A 26227-nucleotide genomic window follows, 5' to 3' on the forward strand; every position below is an offset into this window, starting at 1 on the left:
ATTTAATTTACAGTTCTATTTCGGTGTTGAATCCATCCCAACAACCACAGTAGCCAATAGCTCTGCCACCTAATTTATAAGAGATCCTTTCTATTGATGTCAATGGATGCCCATTTACTGAGGCTACTTAGAACATGGCGCAGGTTCTTGAACTGGTTCTTGGTTGTACATTATTTTTTTAACCCAATTCTATTTATATCAGGTCAGTAATCATAAGAAGGCAATTCAATTACATTGCATGTATAACTGTACAATCGTAAAAAAAATTACAGAAATTAATATAAGAAATCATACCCTTCGCCCTCAACGGAATTTCGCCCATAGTATGACTAGGCAATCACAACGTTATCCAAGGATCTTGTATAAAAACTCAAAGTGTCGGACAAAAGCACCTATATTTACTCTTTAAGGGAAAAGTATGAATAATACTATCCTATAAAAAGCTTCTTTGTGTGCATTTTCTTTTGTTAGGGCCAGTTGCACCAAATCCTTTTGGAAAAAAAAGTTTCTCAATTCACATCAGACTTTAAATTTAATAAAATGGGAGTTCTATTGAAGATGGGATGTTGCCCATAGCAACCGATCAGATTCAGGTGCTAAATTAATTTAAAGTAGAATCTGGTTGCTATTGCGATATATATATATATATATATCATTGTCCTGTCGCGCACGCGCACACACACACACACCTACACACACGGATTGCTCGGCACTCCAGACGAATGTTGAGATACCGTGGTGCCCTCACTCAGGTAAATGCAGTAATCTGTAACTCCTGGCTTATGGCAGAGCCAAATAATATAAATATATAATATAACTTAACTAGGCGTTATCACCTGATAATTTACTGGCCTACAAAAAAGGCCCGCATGAGCGGGATGTTAGTCCCTCTTCTTGTAGAGGGAGCCCGCAGAACTAAGACACCATAGATGTCCCTTGATCTGCGAGCACTTGCAAAATCATTCGCCAACCATCGAATGATTTTGCAAGTGCTCGCAGATAAAAAGACACCTCTATGGTGTCTTAGATTTACGGGCTACCTGTATGGGAAGAGAACGGGCAGCTAATATCTTGGAAAATCGGCGTGCGAGAGGGGGCGGGCGATCATGCGGGTAGCGCATAGATGACATGCAAATTTCACAGCTTTGCGTGTCAACCAGAATCACCCCTTTTGTTTCTCCACTTCTTCGCTCTCCAAGCATTGATGCATATGCCCCTCATCATTTTCAGGTGTTTGCGGTCTTAATTGCTCATATTATTGATCTTTATTACTCTATGGGCGGTATTCAATGAGCCTGATGCGCCATGTTTTTATGGCGAATTTGTGCTGTTTGGCGAATTTTTGACTAAAACGGTGAATCACCCTATTCAATGACCACATGGCGAATACATTTGAAGGTTTTTTTCGCCATGATTCACCGAGTAGCAATCGCTATCTTTTTATGGAGAAGTGGAATGTGAACTTTTAAAATAAAGTGTTTTGTTTTTTTACATTTGGTGTCAAAAAATCAGGAATTTTATTCTGAGGAGGGGCATGCTATTTTTATTCATGTGCTGTAAGCACATGAATATATATTTAATTTAAAAAAAATATATATATTTTTTTTTTTACACAGCAGCCAGCAGGGGGCGCCGGAGCCGAGCCGCTCATTACATATTCATATATTCACTGCACCCGATCGTTACGATCGGGTGTAGTGAATATACGCGGTCCCCTGCTGGCACCCCCGGGGGGGGGGCAGCCTGTGCTGCCTGGCACCCGGGGAGCCCACCTCCCCCCCACATACGCTCTGGGGCAGGCAGAGAGACTTCCATCTCCCTGCCTGCCACCGTCCTCAGGCTCCCTGCGGCGTTCGCCGCAGGAGCTCATATTCGCCGGTCTGGGGCAGCGAGCCCCTGACTCGTTGAATACCGGAGCCGGCGAGGCTCCGGAACGTTGCGAATGTGCAGCGAATCCTAAAAAGGATTCGCTGCACCTCGCAGGTATTCACATTGAATACCGCCCTATATCTCTATATTACAGTATATCACTCTTTTTTAACCTTTAACCAACTTACAGTGCAATGCTTTTATAATGGAGCAATCATCCCTTTATAATTGCTTGTGTGCAAAAGGGTCATGTACTCTTTAATATACATTATGAATACATTATTTTATTTCCAGTTAAAACAGGGATGCACTAAATCTATATAGTAGGGTAATGCTGCTTTGCAGTGAATGACACAGCCAAGTTATTTGGAATAAATGGAACCACCTTTGGAATATGTCCCAATTGTAGTGGCAGGACTGGAGCATTAAAAATTCCACTCCTCTGTCTGGGAAAGTAGCTTCTACATCTAACTTAACATCAATCTGTTTCTTTAGTATGAATATAAACGATTTTGCTGAAAAGATCTATAGCAGGTGTATTCAGCATGCGGTCTTATAGCTACTGTGGAACTACACATCCCAGCATGCCCTGCTACAGCTTTGGTATTAATGCATAATAAAACTGTGGCAAGGCATGTTGCGAGGTGTAGTTTCACAACAGCTTGAGGACTGCATGTTGAATAATACTGGTCTATTGAGTTAAGATCTGTACAACATTCGCTTAAGTCGAAAATGCTAAGGAGGGTGGCAGGCACTATCAGAAAAAAGATAAAGTGATTATTCGCTCAAATCAAACCATGTGAAGAAGCTATTTGAAAATATAGAACTATTAAATGAAAATAAATGAATGATCTGTCAATGTGTCATACATAAAATGTATGCAATACTAACACAGATTACATCAAGGTTTCTCAGAAAACAGATCACTAACAAACTCCTGCCAAATATCTTCAGCTCCTCACTATACGTTCCATTCCCATTTAGCCCTTCCAGAATTTTCCAGTTTTGTTATTACTGCAATCTACAAGCCAACAGTCTGGCATTCAAAGCCAAGAGGTAATTGCAATAGTTCTTTTTTTTACAATTTTTTTCTATAACGAGAACTACCTCAATATATTCCTAGTTGTATATAATAGTTATGTTATAAAGTTATGTTTACAGGCAGGAGAACTATTAATTTAATTAATCAATTCTGCTAGCCTTCCCTGGAGTAGATAGAGGTCCCTTTGTAAGACCATATTTTCATTACTGGAGGTATAGATACTTGTCTTCACTACTGGTACAGGGAAAGGTGTGATTTAAAGTTAAATGGTTTTAATCCTGTTTTAAAGCACATATCCTACTAAGAGACCACTATAAAAAACCTTAGAGGTAGTTTGGAGTAATGAATTTTTATTCCTCTAAAGAAAAGAGAGAATCTATCCCATTAGAAGTGTCTGAAAATTTTAAGTGAAAATTTATACTAAGGAAAACCTTGTCGGAAGGAGTAACATAATCTAATACTTACCTAAAGAGAAGGAAAATTCCATTCAAAGTATGTGAAAATATATTTTTTGCTGAAAATAGTGCTGAAAGATTTATATACCATTCCCCAGATGAAGTCTGTATAAGACGAAACGTGCTGGAACCTTTTTCTATTGTCTTTTTGCTTGTGACAACTCGTTGAAAAAATATATATATATTGGACGAACATCTCTCATTGCTTCACTGGAATTGGACATTTGATTACCATATATGGACATTTAATATTAAGTTTTAGGCACCATAGCACTATTGGGTTTGTTTGTATATATATATATATATATATATATATATATATATATATATATATATATATATATATCTATATCTATATCTATATCTATCTCAATAGGGGTTGGTGCGGCCCGGCACTCTCCACTTTCTCCAGCTGCCCTGGTGCCCCTCCAAGGGGAATGGTGTATGGAACAAATAAAAGGCTGGCACTCTGGGGTCTTGAAAACGTGCTATATTCACAGCAAGGAAACTACCAACGTTTCGGGGGTGGTCCCCCTTTGTCAAGGTGTGTAGGTGTGTAGGTGATAACGGTTAAGCCCTCTCAAAGCAATTCTTCAGTCGGAAAATAGTAATTTTTCAATCCATGTGCTGATTTTTTGACTGTCATCAGCACGGTTTGAAAAACACAAGTATTGGCAAATTACTCCCCATCCACGTGTTTTGGTGGAAAATGTAGTAATTTTGACTATTTTCTGTGGCTGCAGATTCGACTTTAAACAAAGTCAAACCTGCATCAACGAAAAAATCCACATCAAATAGGTATGTCTGGATGATTTGGGTTAGAGGGAGAAGCTCTCTATTGCATTATCCACACCCAGGCAAATGTCAATAAGCCAGTGGATCCCAAAATGTGTGCCTAGGGATGTTTGCAGGGGTGTCTCGGGTCGGGGGTCCAAGACCATAACAAATTTCTTTATGCTCAAAGTGATAGGCAAACCCAATGCTTGTGGCTTTCACTCATAAAAGGTATGGACAATTAGAACCACAGCTATGTTCCCCACCACATAACTGAACCTGAAGGTGAAAGTTAAGCAGAATTTACTTTTTTTTTTTATTTATCCATAAGAAACTTTTTGAGTAGGGGTGCCTTGAATAAATTATGATATTCTAGGGTGCCCTGGTCAAAAAAGTTTGGAAACCATTGCATAGGCCTTTAATAATTTGAGCCAATAAATTGGGGATATATTGGTATTCTACTATCAACAGTGCTTCCCCGACGCTAATATTTTCACCGGGGCTGTCCTAACAAACCTGACGCCGGCCCTCCTTAGCCTCGATACCCAATGTTGTCTGGGATTATTCACCGCATATCTGAGGAACACACAACAAAACCCCAATAAGCAGCTGTCAGGACCAACAATAACACATGGTATCGGAGACTTTTTCCTGATCCCATGTGTTTTAGCCTGATCGCAGGCCAACAAAAAGGCTTTTAATTGAATACCAGGCTGTTTTTAACAGGACAGCGCCCATAGACTCTGAGTTGCTTAATTGTTTTGATTTACAAATATGTAAAATTCAGTTTATGCCGTGTTCTCACTGCGAGTGAGAAAGACATGGCTTTTACCCGGCATTAAAATGCCGGGGACTGACACGCTGGACCCCCGTTCTCACTGCAAGGCAAATTCCCGGGTGAAGAAGTTCTACCCGGGAATTTGCCTTTAAACACAGGTTTTTCGGCAGTGTGAACGGGTCAACCCGTGTCTGCATATCCGGATCTCAGACAAGGGTAAAAAGAAGGGTTTTACCCGTGTATGAAACCCGGATATGCGACCCGTTCACACTGCCAAAAATCCTGTGTTAAAAGGAAAATTCCCGGGTCTACATGCTAGACCCGGGAATTTGGCTGCAGTGAGAACGGGGTATTATTTAGAAAAAAGAAAAAAAAACTAAAAATCAGACCAATGACTCAGTACATAATTGTGTCCCCTTGAGACTAATGTGCAAAGATGGATCCACAGCATGGATTACTGTATATCACTGGACTGGAACCAAAATCAGAATCCAGGGTACACTTAATTTTTAATATGCAGTACATGTAAGCTCACTAAGGGGTGTGGACCCCTTGAGTACCATCATCTCTGTGAGAGAGGCACAAAATATCCAAGGTCAGTGGAATAAGCTCTCTGCCCACCCTACATCGTACTCGATCAGCCTCCGAGCAGCTGCAGCCACCATAAATCCAATGGCGGGCCGCGCGTCTCCAACAGCTGACAAGAAGACACGCAGTGGATCCATCAGCAAGAGACATTCAGTGGCAGTGTGTTCCACTTCATCAGGCTGGAAAACGCTGCTGCCAGCAGTTAGAGGTAGGGATAGAGGCAGAATCCTTATTCACAAACATAAAGCTCTATATAGAGCTGTAAACATTTAAAGTTTAAATTTGAAATTTTCCTCCTGACAGGTGCATCATATATATGCAATTGATTTATTTTTCTTTTATTTCCTTTCATTATCATTATTTATTATTTTATTTATTTTTTCCTTATTTATATTTCCACCTTTACAGGTTTGCCTATAAGCACCCATATTTTACCTACATCTTAACGTTACCATTTGAGGTGCTTTTTTCTCTTGTAGCGCAGTGTGACATTCTATTTAAAATGCAGAAAAAAAGACTATACAAACTAGAAAGTATCACCAAGTCCCTTGGGTAATTTTCTGGCACAAAATGGCAGTAAAATAATTCATATAACGTTATATTGAACACAAGTGCTCCCATATGGAAATGGCCATGTTGTTAAGAGCACTAGAATGTCATTAGCTTTTCATCAAGTTACAATGTTGTTTTGGTATAGCTGTCTAGTGTGCTTAAGTCAGAAGTGAAATTGATAGAGGAGATTTCTGATGCCAAATTATATTAGCTGCTGTAGCTAAGAGTGAGGTTCCTAAGGAGAGCTGTCATACCAATGATCTGCAGAAGGTAGGATTAAACGCAGACCACAAGAACATGACATATGATCATTAATATGAAGAAGTGCAATCTACCATGAGCACGTGGGAGAGCAACGGATTATATAACCTAGATGGGAAAAAAATGTTATGCATGAAGCATGGAAAAAACCCACTGCTCGGAGCACACCTAAAAATGTCTAATATAACATGGTGCTAAGAGCACATGTGCTGTAACTCACAATGCAAACAGTTAGATAATTGCATCAAATGCCCTAAATTGCACTTCGCTGAGTAAATGTAAAATGGGGAAGTATTTTGGATTCCCTTTTCACTAGTTTGCTATACTTATATACTGAGTGGCCTTACTATTATGGCTACCCGGTTATTTATGTCTTGGGACACCCTATGATATTAATACTTCTTGAATTCTTCTAGGCATAGATTCTACAATATGCACAAGAAAGGACCCAGAAACTCCAGTGAAAACATGTCATATAAAATAATAATCCTCTAGCTGGAGAGTCATGGCCCAGCAAGAAAGGTCCGTTATTGTGTCGACAGTCACTAGGTCGACAGGGATTAGGTCAATGCCTAAAAATTATCAACATACACTAGGTCAACATTGACAGAAGGTGGACACAAGCAAAAGGTCCACATGAACATGGTCGACACCGGAAAAGGTCGACACAAGTTTTTCATACCCAAGCGTTAATGTACAAGCATAAATTAGCATATTATTGGTGAAATGATGGGCTGGAGAGCCACCTTGTCAGTGAGAAGGGCAGCCAATGCAATGCCTTGTCCGAATTCTGTGATCCACAGGCCATAAGGACTAAGGGCCTAATTCAGACTTAACTGCAGGGCAAATTAGTTCTCAAAATGGGCAAAACCATGTGCACTGCAGGTGGGGTAGATGTAACATGCACAGAGAGACTTACATTTGGGTGGGGTGTGTTGAAACTGAAAACTAAATTGCAGTGTAAAAATAAAGCAGCCAGTATTTACCCTGCACAGGAAAAATATAACCCACCCAAATCTAACTCTCTCTGCACAAGTTACATCTGCCCCACCTGCAGCGCAGCATGGTTTTGCCCATTTTGAGAACAAATTTGTCCTGAGGCCAGGTCTGAATCAGGCCCTAAGATCAAATAGATGGCCGAAGTAGAGGAACTCCTCCTCACAGGTATCGGGGGTAAGCCACCATTTAAGGAGGAGATTTCCAATGTGGACATCGACTTTGATATAAAGAGTGCAGTGTGTATGAACAGAATATTACAGCTCTTACTGGTTATGATTATTATTATGATTATTTAAGATACAACATGTAGTTCTAAGAAATACTTTTTCTGTAGTTTAATGTAACATTCATTTGAAGCATGGACGATAGAAATCAATAGGAATACTTACCGACTGGACATTAAACTTCAGAAAGTTCCTACACAGCGTGGGTAAAAACTGATTAGTGAAATTCTCATCTCCTAATCCAAGCTTTCCATATCGGCCATCCCCAAAAGTATAAAGAAGACCTTTGTCTGCAACATAAGAAGTATACACTTTAAGAGTAAATACATTAAAAATACAGTGAACAAAAAAAATCCCAAAACATACATTGTCATTTGGTCGTTATATCCTGTTATGTGTTTCGCTTTCACTAATATTTTATTGATATGAAATTTTGTCATCATCCTGACTAAGCAGTTCTCAAACATTTAGCTTGGAGTACAGTATATTATAAAACTACTAACTGTGATTTACTAACTGTGATTTACTAACTGTAACAAATGCAGCCCAACTTCTAATTTGCCTTTTTAGTTAACTTAATGAACTTCCAGTTAACCCAATGTAAATTCAATCTGCACTTAAGCTTTGAGAATCCTCCTTAATATGGGGGCACCTAGAACCAGATCTGTGCTTTAGATTTTTCGCCTTATATCCTGTTCACTTCAGACTTATTTAAGTGTTAAATTAATAGTGAGGGAACATTGTGACCAGCTTTATTTCAAGTGTCATGTTTGTGTTTGAAGTTTACTACATACCCTAGTTCTAATGGCACCGTAGGCATTAAAAGTCTCAATATAGCTAAGACGTGCAGTCTAGAACCCTCTCCTATATATCCTATATTGTGTATTTGTGTGTGCGCTTGAAGGCAAGAATCTCATTCACCTGGAGTAACACTCCTACCCGTCCTTGATGGTTTGGAAGTAGGAACCTTGCATTTGCTGACTGCACATTGAACAAGGTACAGTTCTAGGTAAGACCTTATCATTTATATACTGTAGTTGTGTAGGTCAGTTGTGGGGTGAGTTTTGGGGCGTGAGGCCCCCTGAGCTGCTTCAAGACATCACAATGTAACACTCCTTTTAGCACTTTATGGCACTGGGGTGTAGATGTACGAAGCCGTGATAAGGGAGGAGGTGAACCAGAGGAGACGTGGCCCATGGCAACCAATCAGCTGCTCTGTATAATTTTAGATTATGCAAATTATAGATGTTACTTCAGTGTTGATTGGTTGTCATGGGTCACTTCTCCTCTCTTATCACTGCTTCATACATCTATCCCTTTGTTTTATACCCATGTAACTTTTTTCACACATCTATTCTTTACCCCTATAAGCCCTCCTGACAAATAGAAGCTGATTTCACTTCTCCTATACTCCCTAACACTTCACTTGCTTTCTCTCACTAGAGTGCTGCTTTAGGGTGGATTGGTTGGGGTGGCTTAGGGGTGTCCCGCGCCCTAGACTTAAAACCTCAGAATGTTACCAAATAATGAGGTTACCTGGGCATGATGGGTAAACCCATAACCTTGGCCAAGATTATGCAAAATTGAATCGCAAAATGAATTGTAATTAGTAATATTTATATAGTACACCTGCATTCTTCTATTTGTGTGTGGCAGTAAAAGTCTCAGCGGAGTAGCACTCTAACCAACGGACTAAAATAGCAGGTTGTTATTATTATTAGGACGGCCACAAAGCTCTGCAGAGCAGTGAAGGAAAAGGATGAATTGAATACATTAGTAGTGATATATTAAGAAATTTGAAGCAAAAAAACGAAACGGGCCAACAAAAATGTACAAATGGTCCTGTGCTTTGTGGAATACGTAGATAAAGAAGATCTGCTCACCAACCTGTAATTACTGCAGTGTGGTTTTCCCCACAAGCTACACATTGGATTTTATGTGGCTTCAAAGCATCTACCACTTTGGGTGTAGTTGTTTCAAAAATAAAAGTGCCATGTCCTAGCTGTCCGAACTGACCAAGGCCAAACGTGTAAACTTCTTTGTCTGGAAAGGAGAGAAATGAAATCTGTAAAAACCAGTTGTGCTGACAGGAAAACTGTGTGAAACCATGTAATGAGCACAGTATAAGAGAAATGCATCTTAGCAACACGTAAGCAGCAAATAATCATATTTAGAATAGAAACATTGATTAAGTGGCGATAAGTGTGGTATCCTTTTAGCAGCGGTACTTCATCTGGGACTATTCTATTAGCTCCAATACCGGCTGCTATTGGGGATTATGGTTAGCATACCGCATAATCCTTGAAAAGCAGCCGCCGGGATCCACAAGAACACATGGGATAGGACACTTATTCCTGATCCCATGTGTTTTTTCCCCCAGAACATTTTCATCTGTTTTTAATTGGATACCACGATAATGACCATTGGTCTGTATTTATCGCCAATACGGCATTACGGCTTGTGGTATTATAAGTAATGGACATTACAGTGTGTGGCATAATGTGTAATGGGCATTAAGGTGTTTGGTTTACTGTGTAATGGGCATTATGGTGTGTGGCATATGTAATGGGCATTTCAGTGTGTGGCATAATGTGTAATGGGCATTACGGTGTGTGGTATATGTAAAGGGCATTACAGTGTGTTGTATATGTAATGAGCATTATTGTGTGATATAGTATGCAATAGGTTTTACGATGTGTAGCATAATGTGTAATGGGCATGGTGACATGTGGGTATGTGTAATGGGTATGTGACATGTGTAATAGGCATTATGGTGTTACTTTTTGGTGCACACAGTCACTATTTTTTTCTGGCTCCTACACTTTCACCCTGGCAATTAGATTCATTTTTAAATTGTCAATCCCTGCCATAGGCACTGCATGATACGGCGATATAATTGCAGATATATTGGCCATCAACTGTGCTGGCGCTGCAAAGACATATTGATGGTACATAACCGCTGATATATCGACCAGTGTACACCCTGCTTTATTCCATCTGTATTATATAAATTACAGCACATGTGTTTAAAATCCCATTTTATTACATTGACTGCAGCAAATATGTTACTTTATTAATAATACTCTAAATATAATTCCCACCTGTAAGTGTAATGCCCCATACACACAGGGCGACTGAGTATCTGTGCTTAGCGATGCAGATAAGCACAGATCACTCGGCACACAGTGATGCACCAGCGATGTGTGCTGAGAGATCTATCATGGCCAGTGTTCTCTGGCAATCACTACATATTTACTGCATGCAGTATATATATAGATGGAGCGTCTCTCTGCCATCTGGGGGATGGCGGTCGGATCGCCATCTGCCAGCCGCCAGAAGGAGACGTGCGCGCATCCCCTTCTAACAGAGCGGAGACCGTCAGGGTTCACTTCTTCAGCCACACAGTAACTGGGACGCTCGCATGTCCCAGTCAGATGGAGCGCCATCTGGCCAGCGGGGGGCAATCTGGCGAGCCCCGGCACTGGCTGAGAGACGACCCAACTAGTCAGACGATAGCGATGTGCGGTCCCGTCACCGGGGGTCATATACACAGAGCTATCCATTCTTCATTAATAAGCGATCTAGTCAGATCACTTAGAAATGGGACTTCATTTGCACCGTGTGTATGCCCCACAAGTCTGTGTTTTTGATTTAAAAAAACAAAAAAAACATTGGTTCTTAAAGGATATGGTTTGCTTATTTTGTTCAAATCACCTAATGTATGTGTTTATTTTCCACACTGAAGCAAATGAAAGTTAACACCTAAAATAGATTAGGACTTATTAGGAATAGTTAAATCACTTTAAAAATGTATTTCTTAAAAAATTTTTTTGTTCTGCTACATTCTTTACTACAGCTGTAGAAGATGTAGATCGTGTTTCAAAGTCGAAAGATAAAAAGGAGATTGAAGGGCACCCTCTCCTGGGCATCAGCAGAGTTACATAAATGCATCAAAGATTTATATAGTACACAGAGCCAAGCTTCACAACGCATCATAAAAGAGAACAAATCATTTTCATTATTTAAAAAAATTCTGTTATCAAGGAGAAGCAGTAAATTCAACATGAAAGTATGTTTGTTGCCCTAAATGGATGAAAGTAACCAGTATCCGGTCCTTAGGTCAATAGCAATAAGTTAGACTACTATTGTGAAAACATTCAGTCCTATTTATGTGCCGACAATTTTAATGTCTACATTTTGCCTGTGTCAAACAAAAGAGAAAAAATAACTTCTACAACGGGCGCTGCAATTCCACAAGCTGCATATAAGACTATAAAGATGGTCACCGAACCACTCGATCGGTTAATAATGGAAAGGATAGGTCTCACATGCGCTACAGGAATGTCCAGATATTTCCTCCAGATAAGTTTTCACCCTCACATAAATTCCAAGATTCATCATATATGGAAAAAAGAGGGGAGGGAACATACAATAGTGTAATACTATATAAATACAATGTTCGGTACTTGTGTATTATCACGGCGCCCAAGATTTCCATTGCAGGGCATCGTAGTGATCGCATGCGATGCGATCCGATTTTTAATTGTACAGGCACCCTGATGGGTGATTACTATGTTAACCCCTTCCCGACATTTGACGTATATATACGTCATGGTCGGGAAGTACTTCCCGACACATGACGTATATATACGTCATGGCTTTAAACTGTCACCGCGTCTATATTAGGGGTATAGTGTACATTTCAAACCCCCAGGGGTTTCACCAATTTTGATACAACTGAGCTGTGAAAATGAAAAATTAATTTTTTTTCATTTTCACAGCCCAGTTGTATCAAAATTGGTGAAACCCCTGGGGGTTTGAAATGTACACTATACCCCTAAATGAATTCCCTGAAGGGTGTAGTTTGCAAAATGGGGTGACTTGTGGGGGAGGTTCCTAACTTTTAGCACTTATGGTGCCTAGAAACCTACATGGTGCCTAAAAAAAAATCTCATAAAAAGGAGGCTCCAAAATCAAGTAGGTGCTCCTTCTATTATGAAGCCTGTGGTTTGGTCAACGTGCACACTAGGGCCACATATAGGATATTTATGAAAACAAAAGAATTGGGGGAATCAATTTTTAGTCACATTTCTCTAGTAAAATCTACTGTATTCGTTAGAAAAATGTATTAAAATTGAAACTCTGCAAAAAAAAAAGAAATTTTGAAATTTCACCTACACTTTGTTTTAATTCCTGTGAAACACCTAAAGGGTTAACAAACTTCCAAAATGCTGTTTTGAATACTGTGAGGGGTGCAGTTTTTGAAATGGCATCATTTATGGGGATGTCTCACATACAAGTCCCTCAAAGTCACATCAGAACTGAACTGGTCCCTAAAAAAATCAGTGTTTGAAATTTTCTTGAAAATTTGAGAATTTGCTATTCATATTTGAAGCCTCCTAGTGTCCAAAAAAATGAAAAGGAGGTTGAAATAATGATGGCAACATAAAGTAGACATATGGTCTTTGTTAGTTATTAACTATTTTGAGTGGTATGTTTATTTGTCTCACAAGCAGAAAATGTGACATTTTGCAAATTGCAAAATTTTCAATTTTTTCACGACATTTTGGTATTTTTCACAAAAAAACACAGACTGTATCGACCCAAATTTACCACTAACTTGAAGTACAATGTGTCACGAAAAAACAATCTCAAAATCACTGGGATAAGTAAAAGCAAAAAAAAGTTATCCCCACTTAAGTGAAACATGTCAGATTTGAAAAAAATGGCTCTGTCAGGAAGGCAAAAACTGGCTGTGTCAGGAAGGGGTTAAATGCACCCCCATTGTGAACACCACCCCCACTATCAACGCCAACCCGAAGCAAGGAGAGCGCAGCGAGCCCACGAGGGGCGGCGGTACGCGTTCGACCTTTTCATACCCCCACTATCCACGTCGGCGTGGAGTTGACTTTAGATAGTATGGCGAGCGCAGCGAGCCACCGAGCCCCCCGAGGGGACGCCGATTACTTCATATGTACAGATGGGGCAGGTCCAATCTTGGCAGGGGATGGTTCTGGCGTTGCCAGCCGCCATCCCCCGCCAGCGCCATGGCGATGGTGAGAAGGGGACGCGCGCGCACGAGAGGCGCGCGCGTCCCCTTCCGACGACGCTTCCATCCGTTCCCCCGGGTAACCGCCGGCTTGCCGGCAGTAACCCGGGGTCTCCGCTGCCTGCCCGCATCCCCCCCTAACCCTGTCCGTCTCCCTGAGGCGGAGACGGACAGGGTTTCCGTCGCGCTGGCGACGGAAACTGAGACGACCTGCCCCATCTACATTCCGCGTCCCCTCGCCACGCTTCGGGCTCGGTGACCACTATATCATACCAAATACCCAGGTCACATCTAGTATGGTTACAGGTGTTGTCTCATACCTGATCCTGCATTGCTTTTTTAAATATAAAAGCATTTTTATCTGGTCTCCATGATAATCCATCCAAAGAAACCTTTATAAGAGTTCCCGCAGCCTGTGACAAGTAAGCATACATGTGAGCAATATTATAAGATTGCACAAGTGAGGTGATCCTGTAATATCCCCGGAACTTTGAAATCTCTGGGAACACTCTTTCCATAGTCTCAACATTGTATTTATACAGTATTATTCTCTCCCTTCATTTTTCCATATATGACGAATCTTGGAATTTATGTGAGGGTGAGATGTGAGACCTATCCTTTCCATTTTGCTTGTGTCGACCATTTTCTCATCTCAACCTTGTGCAAATCGACTTAGACGACCTTGCATAAACATCCATTCGCAGCTTGTGAGCATGGAGGAATCATATGATGGTTGCCAACCATCTAATGATTTCTACAGCGCTGGCAAACCGAAGACACCTCTGTGGTGTCTTAGGCCTGTGGGCGCCCTGTGCAGAAAGCAGATGGTCAGCTGACATCCGCTGAAATCAGCTGCCCGCCCTGTGCACCCGCATCATCGCCGAATTTCAATGGGAACTCCCAGCGTTTTCATGGGAATATGTAATTTGCCATGGCCGCTCGCACCAAGGGGATGCACATGCGCATAAAAGGTTCATGCATGTGCGCAGTTGTACACAATTGCTTCCCTCCACGAACATGCAGGGGAGGGAATGGACCAGAATAGGATCCTATCTGTAGAACATTATATATATATATATATATATATATATATATATATATATATATATATATATATATATATTTGCAACCTACACAGTGGTTGTGAGTAGTAAATTCTGTTATTATTGTATTACCATAATAATTCTCTCTGTACAGGCAGATTGATCATAAATAAAAACCTAAAAAAAAAAATATTTTCAGATAACTCTAAATACTAGCAGAAATGGGGCTAATAAATGAATGTACAAGTCATTTTTACAACCAATTGAGGGTGAGTACATTATATATAATATATTGGTTCCAAATTGATCTGCATCATGGTAGTACCACATTGTGTCTCCTACTAGATCATTATAGAGTAATCGTACCCACACATGGATGCGTTTTGAGTTTTTTTGTGCAAAATGCATCATTTGTTGTTCACATTGCACGCGTTTATTTTTGCTTGCGATGCACACTTCCACATAGTTCACATAGCAAGCTCAAAAAATATGAGCAGGCAGTACTTTTTATGCTAGATTGCCTCCAATCGCACACTGTTGTAGCGTATTGCCTGCGATTTGAACTAGATGTGATCTAGTACAAAGCACACCTAGTACATATCGCACCGTGTATGGGCACCATTAGACCATGGCAGGACTGCAATGTAAGCTGAGCAATCACCACAGGCCAAAGCTGTGATTTCGGTACAGTTCTTGTTACTGCCAATCATGGGTGAGTAGCGATATTTACAATTACACGTCGGAATATCGCTATGTTATACACTACTGTCACACCTTTCTATCCCACATAATCCGGGATACCCATTTGGAGAAGAGAACGCTGGTTCAAAAAATGCCAGCCACTCACACATTTCCTTCCATTGATAACTTCAACACATTTATGCCCTTCTAGCGTTGCCCCAGGCAACCATATGTTGTTATTGTGAAGCGAAAATGTGTAGGACCAACATTAAGCAGTAGGCCATATAAGCTCACAAAAAGGACTAGACAGAAGAAATATTATCAAAAGAACAGTTTGTTTCTATGACTGAACAGCCATGCAGAAGCCTCAGATCCCCATGCACAAAGCAAAATGTCACCTGGAGTCGCACGTTCATTGGAGTCTGAAGCAGTGTCTAATCACTCTATACCACCTGGCTGATTGAGGAATCTGGGTTTTGGGGTTGTCTCCTGTTTGAATGAGTACTGCCAACAGATAGTATTGTGGAGGAGAAATGGTCTGTGTCTGTGTTTTGTTTTTTTGTCTGGACTTATAGTAAAGGGAAATATTAATGTTGTAGCATTCTGGAGTATAGCATGACACTGCTTGGAGTGTGAGAATTTGACTGTTTTGCACACAGCCCTGATCTTCACCCTAACAAACCCCTTTAGGGATGAATTACATTTCCGATCATGAGCCTGGATTTATCGCACATAATTATGCAACCCTCATTAATGCTCTTGTGGCTAAATGCATGCAAATCTTCATAGTCATGTTCATAAATCTAATGGAAAGATTTTTCACGGAATAGTGGAGATAGCATGTAAAAAAAATGCCAAACCAGATGAAGGACTCCTGGGGAGCTGTCGGGGAAGTTCAAGGGAAATCAGGCCCGACTCATGCATCTGTGCATCAGACCTCATAGGCCCTTATTCTGATTGAGTCGGATGGCTGAGTGTTTGGTCGAACGGCGATGTATTGTGTTTGCGCATGTGCAGAGGCGTTTCTGTGAATGTGCGTACGCCGTGCACGTCCGAATACGGCGTGAATTCCGTATAGAAAATGATCGGTCGGAACCATCCGAGCAGGGGGTGGAGAGGGGCGTGAAGGAGTGTTGGGGCTCATTACCATATGCGTACGCCCGCGTTTCTTGGGCGATCCCATGAAAACGATGGGCGTACGTAGGGTAATCCGGCCTTGACGCACGTGTGGGGGGCAGACAGCTGACATAGCCAGATGCCAGCTGCCCGCCCATATCCCGGCTTTCGCATGGAGAGATGTCCAAGTGGTCTGGAGCACTGGGAGCAGTCTCACCACTCGGTCCATCATTTGTGGTGGTCGGCAACCATCGGAGGATGGGGGAGGTTCCCACAGTTGGGGGAGTTGTTCACATGAAACATCCACTCGAGGTTTGTTCGCTCCACTTCTTACCGCATTTGGACATTGTGAGCGATCCATACGGTAGGCGGGGCTAAGAACACTTGGTGGCCGTCCAAAAATACGCATTCGTCCGACTCAACTAGAATAAGGGCCATAGTTAGCAATGACAGATAACAGGAAGAACTGATTACACACCTGTCACAGCAATGGTGTGCCCTCCACCACAGGAGACCATCTTTACCTTCCCAGATATCCCAGGAACACGCTGAGGCTCTTTGTGTTTCTCCAGTTTCTCAGTAGGCAGACCAAGTTTCCCATTTTCAGATTCACCAAAGGTGTAAACATCACCAGCTTCTACAGGAATACCAAAAAACAGAAGACTCAGTTATAACTTCAACAAAATATTGCTGACATTTTACTCTTGCCCCTAAGAGTAGTTTAATGATGGCATTTTTCAAACTTGTCAGCTGGAAGAAACTAGGCAAGTCCTACATGATATACAGGGTGACATTCTATGGGATGCGGTAAAATCCGCATGTTTTTTATCGCACCTAATCGCACTTTTAAAAATCGCAAGATTGGGCCGTTTTTCGCATATTAAATGAGATGCGAAAAACGGGCCAAATAGTGCGAATAGGTGCGATTTGATGCAATTTCTTTAGTCCTGAAAATGTGCGATTTTCAGGTCTGAAAATCGCACATTTGCAGGAAATCGCAATTTAGAATAAAAAAAAAAACTGCGCGGGTTCCCCCGCCAGAGCATAACCAGCCCTGGGCTCATTGAGCCGGTGCTGGTGACATAAAATCACGGTCCCCGACAAATAGGGGTCCCCTTGATTTAATGAAACCAGCACCAGGCTCAAGGTCCGGCGCTGGTTCCCAAAATACGGGGGACAAAATGACTAGGGGTCCCCCGCATTTCAAGAACCAGCACCAGACCCAACCAGCCAGCAGGGTAATGCCACAGCCAGGGGACACTTATTATATAAGGTCCCGCGGCCAAAGCATTATCCCCCTGGCTGGTCAGCATGGGCAGGGGTCCTGGGGAGTGGGGACCCCCCCAAAGAAGGGGTCCCCCCCCTCCAGGACTCACCAGCCCATGCTGAAAGTCCTGGGCTGTCCCCGATGCCCCTGGGCGGTGGGCATCGGGCTGATGAAAAGTGTAAAAAAAGAATAAAAACTATTGTCTTATACTGTAGAACTAGGAGTCCCAGCAAGCCTACCCCGCATGCTGGGACTTGGAGAACCACAAGTCACAGCATGCGGGGCATTAAAGGGCCCGCTGGCACTTGTAGTTCCACAGTACAAGAAATAGTTAAGTAAAACACACACTGACACCCAGAAAAATAAAAGTTTAATACATCCACAGCCCACACTTACTGATACTTACCTACCTTGAGCCTGTGGGTCGGTCCCTGGATCTGGGGTCCGGAGCTCCAGGGCTGAAGATTCCGGTTCCGGAGCCTTGGTCCTGGTTCCGGGGCTGGTCCGGGGTCCGGGGCTCCTGGGCTGAAGATTCCGGGGTCCTGGATCCGTAGTAATCCTAAGGGGTACCTGAGGAAGGAAATCCTACTCACCTGGTCCCCGGCGACGACCCCGGCATCTTCAGCTCCAGACGCGCTGCTCCCGGCTGGTACCCGCTCACGGACAGGAGAGGCGCAGAGATGTTCATCTTCCGCGCCTCTCCTCAGACTGATTCTATTGGCCGTCTAGCGGCCAATCAGGAGCCGAGAAAGTCGGCGAAAAACAGCCATCGCATTTCCAGAATGTCAAATTTGTTGGCCAAAATCGCACTTTTTTCACATTTTCACAGCGCATTAAATATGCGAAAATGGAAAATCATGCGATTTCGGCCGTTTTTGCGCAAAAAAACGCATCCCATCATCCCATAGAATGTCACCCACAGTGTCAGATTAGGCAGGTTAGGAAGTTGGTTATTCAGATGCCTGTGGTCGAAATATCAGCACCAGAATCCCAACTGGCAGCCACAACTCAGGCTCCAGATGCACAACATTACTGGTGATGCTAATGCAGGCATCCCGAACAGAAGTATGCCAGAGTCCCTTAGAATTAGGCTTCTGGGCATGGGGGTGGGTTTAGGCATTGGAGGGAGGGTTTAGGGTCAGGGAGCGGGGGGGGGGGGGGGGGGGGGAGTTAGTGTTAGACTGCAGCAGGGAGGGAAGATTAGGCACTATAGGGGGGGGCGCACTAAAAAGGAGGGTAAGGGTTAGACTGCTGGGGAGGGGTTAGGCACAAATGGGGAAGGTTAGAGGGGTAGGGGGCAAGTATCCTTACCCAGTTCCTGTCAGGGATTTGATCAGTGGGATGCCGCTGTAGGTCTTCTGACCACCTGCATCCCGGCTGCCAGTCTCGCATATGTATTCCCTTCCAGGTACATTGTACATGGTGAAGCACTTGTCTACGCATATCAAACATTGGAAGCACTCATGATTATTTTAACCCTTTGAGTGCCAACGTTGCGGTGAGAGATGTAAAATATCCACCAAAAAATGCCAGGGTCGAAGTCAGGGAATATGAACCACTGAAGTCAATTAAGTTTTGTTAAACATTGAGCCAAAAAAAGAACAGTCGCTGTGAGCCACGCCGGCATTTCTAGTGGATATTTTGCACATCTCTCACAGCAACATTGGCGCTCAAAGGGTTAAGCTAAGACATAAAATGAGGAAAAAGAAAGCATTATTTTAAGAGAAAATGGAAAAGTAGACATTAAAATGTTAGCATTAAGGACTTTGAAATTACATTTTTAATCCGACCCATTTCCAGAACAAACCTGCCGAGCAGGGACTTGTGAGGCTGGCAGTAGCCAATGTTACATGTTATGTTTGGCTGCAAAACAGAATTACCACATTTTAAAAATGAAAAAAAAGGGTATAATATTTTTCTCCCCCATTTAATTTAAATGAGGATTCATGGAATATTTTGAGTGTTTCTACTTCTGGTATGAACACTTTAAACCAGGGGTTCCCAATCTTTTTTGAATCACGGCACCCTAGAGTATAAGAATTTTTTCACGGCACCCTTAAGCCAAATTTTTTTTAATTAGATTGGGTTTATATGTGATTCTTAGCGGCAGTTATGTGGTAAAGGGCAGGATTTGCTTCTGTTTGTACACATTTTATGATTGCCAGCCACCAGCACTGGTTTTGCTTATAAATAATTAACCATTAATAATTTTAATTAGTCCTGGACCATCAACCCAGGGCACCCCTGCATGTGTCCCGAGGCACCCCAGGGAGTCACGGCGCACAGTTTGGGAACCACTGCTTTAAACACATAAGGATGAAAAAAAAAAATGATATATTGCTCAATAAACAATGTTGTATGTCAGGGGTTCCCATTCTTTTTTGAATCACGCACCCTAGAGTATTAGAATCTTATTGCGGCACCCCTAGGTGTAGAAATATAAATATAACATTAAGTAGATTGTGTTTTTATGTCATTCTTCAGTTCAGTTATGTGGTAAAGGGCAGGATTTGCTTCTGTTTGTCCATATATTTTATGATTGGCAGCCACCAGCACTGGTTTTGTCCATAAATAATTGATCATAAATAATTTGAATTGGTCCTGGACCACCAACCCGGGGGAACCCCTGCAAGTGTCCCGAGGCACCCCAGGGAGCCTAGGTGCACAGTTTGGGAACCACTGTTGTATGTACATACATTCACCATACATCAATATTTGCTATCTACATCCATAAACGCTATGAACTTTACTTACGCGTTACAAATGCAGAGTGGTAATAACCACAGGAAATCCACGAAACAGGCTTCCCAATGTCCACTTGGTGAGGGGAACAGATATTTTTCTCATTGCCAAGGCCAAGCTGACCTTCCACGTTTTCACCCCACATGAACAGCTTGCCATCCACTAAAATAAAGTAAACCAGAAATACTGCTGTAGCACAAACTAGTATGTGTTATTTATAGGAATACAATTCTTTTTCTTGTACAATGAAACAGAATGATGTTCTGTTACTGCAAGGACTAAAGGAAGATTCATCTCACAAGAGACTGTAAGTAGAATGAGGTTTGTCTTTCATAGCACCTGTTATGTATAATAAATGCTTGCAGTAACATTCTGCTTTAATCGGTAGGAAATCCAGCACAAATAAACAGACATTTCATACAGCTGTCAGTGTCCTACTTATTCTGTATACACACATTACATAAAGGTTATATAGTTTCATCATTTTATTTGCAATAAATAGAAGTCTACAATAATTACTAAAATATTCACTATATAAGAGGTTGGCTTTACTCAATTTGTTTACAATGTAATCACTAAACTCAGAAAGGTAATTACCTGTGCTTAGTGTAATGGTGTGGTTTTTAGCTGGCTGACATAAAAGAAAGACTCTCAACAAACGAAGATAATTCAAATAATGGCCCTTATTCTGGTTCACCCGCAAAGGCAAATTCCTTCTCAAATGGACAAAACCATGTGCACTGCAGGTGGGGCAGATGTAACATGTGCAGAGACAGTTAGATTTGGGTGAGTTATTTGGTTTCTGTGAAGGGAAAATACAGAGTGCTTCATTTTTATACTGCAATATAGAGATAAGTTTGAAGTAAAACCCCACCCAAATCTAATTCTCTCTGCACCCGCAGTGCACATCGTTTTGTCCATTTTGAGAAGGAATTTTCTTTTGCGAGTGAACCAGAATAAGGACCAATATAAATTTTTATATATATATATATAGAAAAGTTTAGTATGAACGGTCATAGATCACATACAAAAATGTACATAAAAACTAAACATATAAATCATGAAGAGTATGAAGAATAAATAAATAAAATTATATATATGAAGCAGCTTTCTATAAGACCATATATATGTCCATATATTTCATATGTTTGTAATTTATCCCCAATGTCACCAGTAGGTTTAGTGTCCAATTCCTGCCCATATTACTACCATATCTGTCCCTATACTGTATGTCTAGCGGTATCTTATACCCCTTTTCCACTAGAAGAAATAACCCGGTAATCTCCGCGGGGACGCGCTTCTACCCGGGTTTTTCTGCTAGTGGAAATGCTCCTTTTCAAATAACCCGGTTTGGATTCCCCGGCAATCCTACCCAGGTCATGATCAGGGTAGCACCCGGTTAGCACCCGGCTTCAAGGGTAGTGGAAACGCTCCCTAACCGGGTTATTTGACTGAGCATGTAAAAATCTTCACTGATTGGTGCTGCTGGGGCGCTGTTGAGTGATGTCATCACACAGAGCCCCGCAGACTGCGCACATAGCACGGAGGACAGCGTTGTGTGCACATGTGCTGCATGTCTGTCCTGCTGACTTTCCCCTGCTGTATCAGAGGCTGCTCCAGCAGCCACCTTCCTCTCTGCCGCCAGCACCACAGGCTGCCCCAGCGGACACTGCTAATCATCCCGCAGCACAACTTCATTATGGCTGCCAGCATTTGGTCTGATGCTGAAGTGAAGGAGCTGCTGCTCATTAGGGCAGAGGAGGAAATCAAGCGCCAGGTGACTGGTACCGTAAAAGACGCAATCTTGTACAGAAATATTGCCCAGATGCTGGAGTCTAGGGGGATACACCGCTCTCACCAGCAAGTGCTTAACAAATTGAAAGCACTAAAGAGGCAGTTCACCAAGGTCTCTGACCAGAACAGGAAAAAAAGCGGTGCCGCACGTGTCGAGTGGGTCCATTACGATCTATGCTGCAGGGCATTTGGCAACACAGCTCTGATTAATCCTGTGGCACTGTCATCCTCGTTGACCAGCCAGATGGAGAGTAGCCAGGAGCCACCAATGGAGAGTAGCCAGGAGCCACCTGACACACAGTCCACCATGGCAATGTCACCGTGCTGCCCAACTTCTCCGCTCCTGATTTCGGAAGATGGCGATGAAGAGTGCAGTCTACTTAATAGGTCTGCTTTGTCTGACACCGCACAGTCCATGGTGGAGGAGGGGTCCGAAACAGCAACGGAGCAAGCGACTGAACATCAAACACCAAAACTGCTTTCAAATAGTAAGTAAAAATAACATTTATCCCAGTAATCAACGGTATATGTTGCAGAGTGCCGCAAGTGTGCAGGTGGGATAGGGCCGCAAGCACAGGGCTGCAAACACCTCTGCTATTTTATGTTTATAGTGTATTTTTGTTTGTCCCACTTGCAGTTTACAAGGTGCCGCCAAAGAAGAAAAAAGCAAACCGTTCCGATCAAGCAGCGAGAGCTTTCTCTTCAATAGTAATAGATCAACTGCGTGAAATAGACTCCGACATGCAGGCCAATGAGGATGCTCGTATGGAGAAGTTTTTAGAAAATGAAAGACAGATGCAGCACTCTTTCTTGGATCAATTAAAGGACATGCAGGACAGACAATTGTCCTTCTTGGAACAGATACTTAATCGTGGGTATATGCCACCTCCTCATTATCCAACGTGTCCGCCACATGCTTCACAGGCCCCAGCATACCCAGTACACCATGAGTATGCATATGGCCAATACAGTAGAGGGCCAACTCCCTCCGCCCCTAGCACTTCGTGTGAGCAACAGCCACACCGAGAGCCTCTACCATATAGAGGCCCCAGTAGCCATGCCCCCAGCACAGCAATTAGCTACCACCCCACCACTGGTGCTAGCCACGCCCCCAACACTTCCATTAGCTATGCCTCCAGCACTGCTACCAGTGCCCCACTAAACCCAGAGTACAGTGAGGCAAACACCACTAGCCGTGACAACACGCTGCTGCCAAACCTAGACTCCCCTGAATTTACGGTATATATTGTAATTTGTCATAAGAAATACTTGTTTTTTTTTCTTCAAAATTCTTTATTGCATTATTGCAATAACAATGTTAAATACATTTATTGCATTCAGTCGCCTTGTGGGCACAGTTTGGTTAAAGCCTACATCTTGCACTTTTAAATTTTTTTATGGGCACTTGTTTTTTAACATGTTTACGTGCACTTTTTTCATTGTTATGTATGCCAAAGGCTCAGGTGTACGGCAAACATTTTACCTGACTCTGTTTGTTACCCTTTTTTGGCATGTCTTTTCTTGTCAATAGGTTTTTTGGTAAGGAAGAAGGCGCTACATCAGATTCCTTACCAAAATACCTATTTGCATTGCTTCTATTGGGGCTAAGAAGGAATAGCCCTCAGGTTAAGGCAGTGGTTCCCAACCCTGGTCCTCAAGTACCCCCAACAGTGCACGTTTTCCAGGTCACCCGGCAGGTGCACTCATTATTCAGGCACATTTGAAAAGATCCACAGGTGGAGCTAATTATAGCACTTGTGATTCTGTGTGGAGACCTGCAAAACGTGCACTGTTGGGGGTACTTGAGGACCAGGGTTGGGAACCACTGGGTTAAGGCAAGGCAGCATAACACCAGAAAGAAGCACCCAGGACTCTGTTTGTTACCCTTTTTTGGCATGTCTTTTCTTGTGTTGTGTGAAGAAACTTTTAAAAGTTCCAAATATTTAATATTTTACAGTAAAATATTAAAAATGTTATTTTAAAAGAAATGAGTGTGGTAATATTTGCCAGTAAAAAAAAAAGTTATTTTAAAAGAAATGAGTGTGGTCTCTTCTTCTAATATGGTAATATTTTTAATGGTGGCCCTTTTGGTGTAATGGTGGCCCTATTTTGTGGCCTCCCATGGTAAAGCCCTTTAAAAAGGCTTTTTCTTATGTAATCTATAGGGAAAAAAAGGCCTTACCCGGGTTAAGTGTAAAAGGGGATGATCAGGCAATTTACCGGGTAGCACTGTAGTGGAAATGTGTCTCCTACCCATGTCCCACCCGGGTTCGAACCGGGTACAAATTACCGGGTCCGACCCAGGTTGCTAGTGGAAAAGGGGTATTAGTCCTCTGTGTCCTGCAGGTGAGTGAAACTAGTAGCATTGCCAAGACACACAGTTGGAGATTCTAGTTGAATCACTCCCCTGCGCAGCCTCACAGGGGAGCCATTTTTAGACACTGCGCATGCACATACACCCAATTCACCCATGACGCGGATGCAGGCAGCTGACGTCAGCGGGTGTCAAATGCCCACCCGCTTCCCGTACAGGGCACTCGCACTCACACCAGAGAGGGTCTTACATCTGCGAGCGCTTGCTAAATCATTCGATGGTTGGCGACCATTGAATGATTTCAGAATGTGAAGAGGGGGGGGGGGGGGGGGGGGGGGGAGCGTTTGTGTAGGCAGGTGCCGGACAGCGTAAGAGGGACCTGCAAAGCTGCAATAGTCAACCAGAATCACCCAAACAGATTTTACCCAAATTCTTTCAATCCAGGTAATGAAAGTCTCCCTGCAGTAGTGTCCGGTGTTGCTCTTACTGCGGAGGACTTCTGTGTTATATAATCCTTCACTACTCTAGCAACTCACCACCATTTCTCTCACCCAAGCCCTGGTTTTATCCTTAATATCCAAACATCTGTGTGTGCCCAGGGGATAGATTTACTAAGCGGTGCTTTACGAAACTGGTGGGAATATGGCTGATATAGTAAAGAAGCAATGATATTAAATATAATGCATGCCCAGTTTTAGTTTTATACCATTGCCCCTTTAAATAAAGCTTTTGCTTGGAAACCTGTTGCTTAGTATATTCAGACTCACCTTACCTGCTTCTATCAGCAATTGCTTTTTCTCTTCGGATACTTTAAGGTCACTTAAAAACAGCTGGTTTTTAGTTCCCACTATTTCTCTCCTCTATTTAAGGAAAAGTCTCTTGTTTAAACTTATTAAATCCTGGAAGAATATTTTGTTCTTTTGCTTTATCCTTCTGGCTCAACTTTTTTAGTTTATAAAACACTTTTGTTATCTGCAGTTTTAGTTAAAGCCGGTTTCTTTCTCCCTGCTGCCTGTCAGTCACACATCTGCTTTGTTCTAGTGATGACTTCCTTCAATTATCATTCGTTTCTCCCAGTTATCAGTTTTGCTTTATTGCTATACATGTAATCAGTTTTTGCCGCTGTCCTTACAATCTGTTATTTCAGATTTCAATTATTTTCAACTCTCCACTTTCTCACCCTGAACAGTCAGCCTCACTAGCTATTTTCTCTCTCATTCGATCTCTTGATTGTATCTCTCTAGGTTGCTATGTCCTTCATCTCATCAATTCTCTTGCTTTATTTTAGCATCGTACCTTTTCACTAATGTTCCTGGCTGATTATTGTTCTTTCACTACTCACAGAGCCTCTCAGTACTCCACACATAGCGGTGCCACTACAAAAGGACAGATGTCTCGCTGTGGGCTGAGAAAGGGGGTGGTAGGTTTAGGCACTAGTGGGGGAGGGCGACTTAGGGTTAGGCTGTGAGGGATAGAGGTAAGGCTGCAGGGAGGGAATTCGGGTTAGGCTGCAGGGTGAGGGGGGTTTAGGCAGAACGGTACAAGGGTAAGGGTGAGGGTGGTAGGGGTAGAGAGTTAGATTACTAACAAAGCCCCTGTCAGGATTCTCCATATCGGGATGGCGGGGTGGGTATTTTGACCGCCGGCATCCACACCGCCAAGATATCGTATGTATCCCA

At 42.4% G+C, this 26227-nt stretch overlaps 1 protein-coding gene across 1 annotated transcript in view; it reads right to left on the reverse strand.

Annotated features, from left to right (window-relative positions):
• The window catches only part of RPGR (retinitis pigmentosa GTPase regulator), a 62892-nt gene that overhangs the window by 13245 nt on the left and 23420 nt on the right, over positions 1-26227 (reverse strand). Inside the window, exons 6-9 of the mRNA XM_083172610.1 lie at positions 20453-20602; positions 16910-17068; positions 9430-9585; positions 7708-7832 (exon numbers count right to left, since the gene is read on the reverse strand). Coding sequence (XP_083028736.1) covers positions 7708-7832; positions 9430-9585; positions 16910-17068; positions 20453-20602 — 590 coding nt within the window. The remainder of the gene's footprint in view (positions 1-7707; positions 7833-9429; positions 9586-16909; positions 17069-20452; positions 20603-26227) is intronic.

Source organism: Crinia signifera, chromosome 2 (assembly GCF_055691185.1).
Source record: "Crinia signifera chromosome 2, ASM5569118v1, whole genome shotgun sequence".
NCBI lineage: Eukaryota > Metazoa > Chordata > Amphibia > Anura > Myobatrachidae > Crinia > Crinia signifera.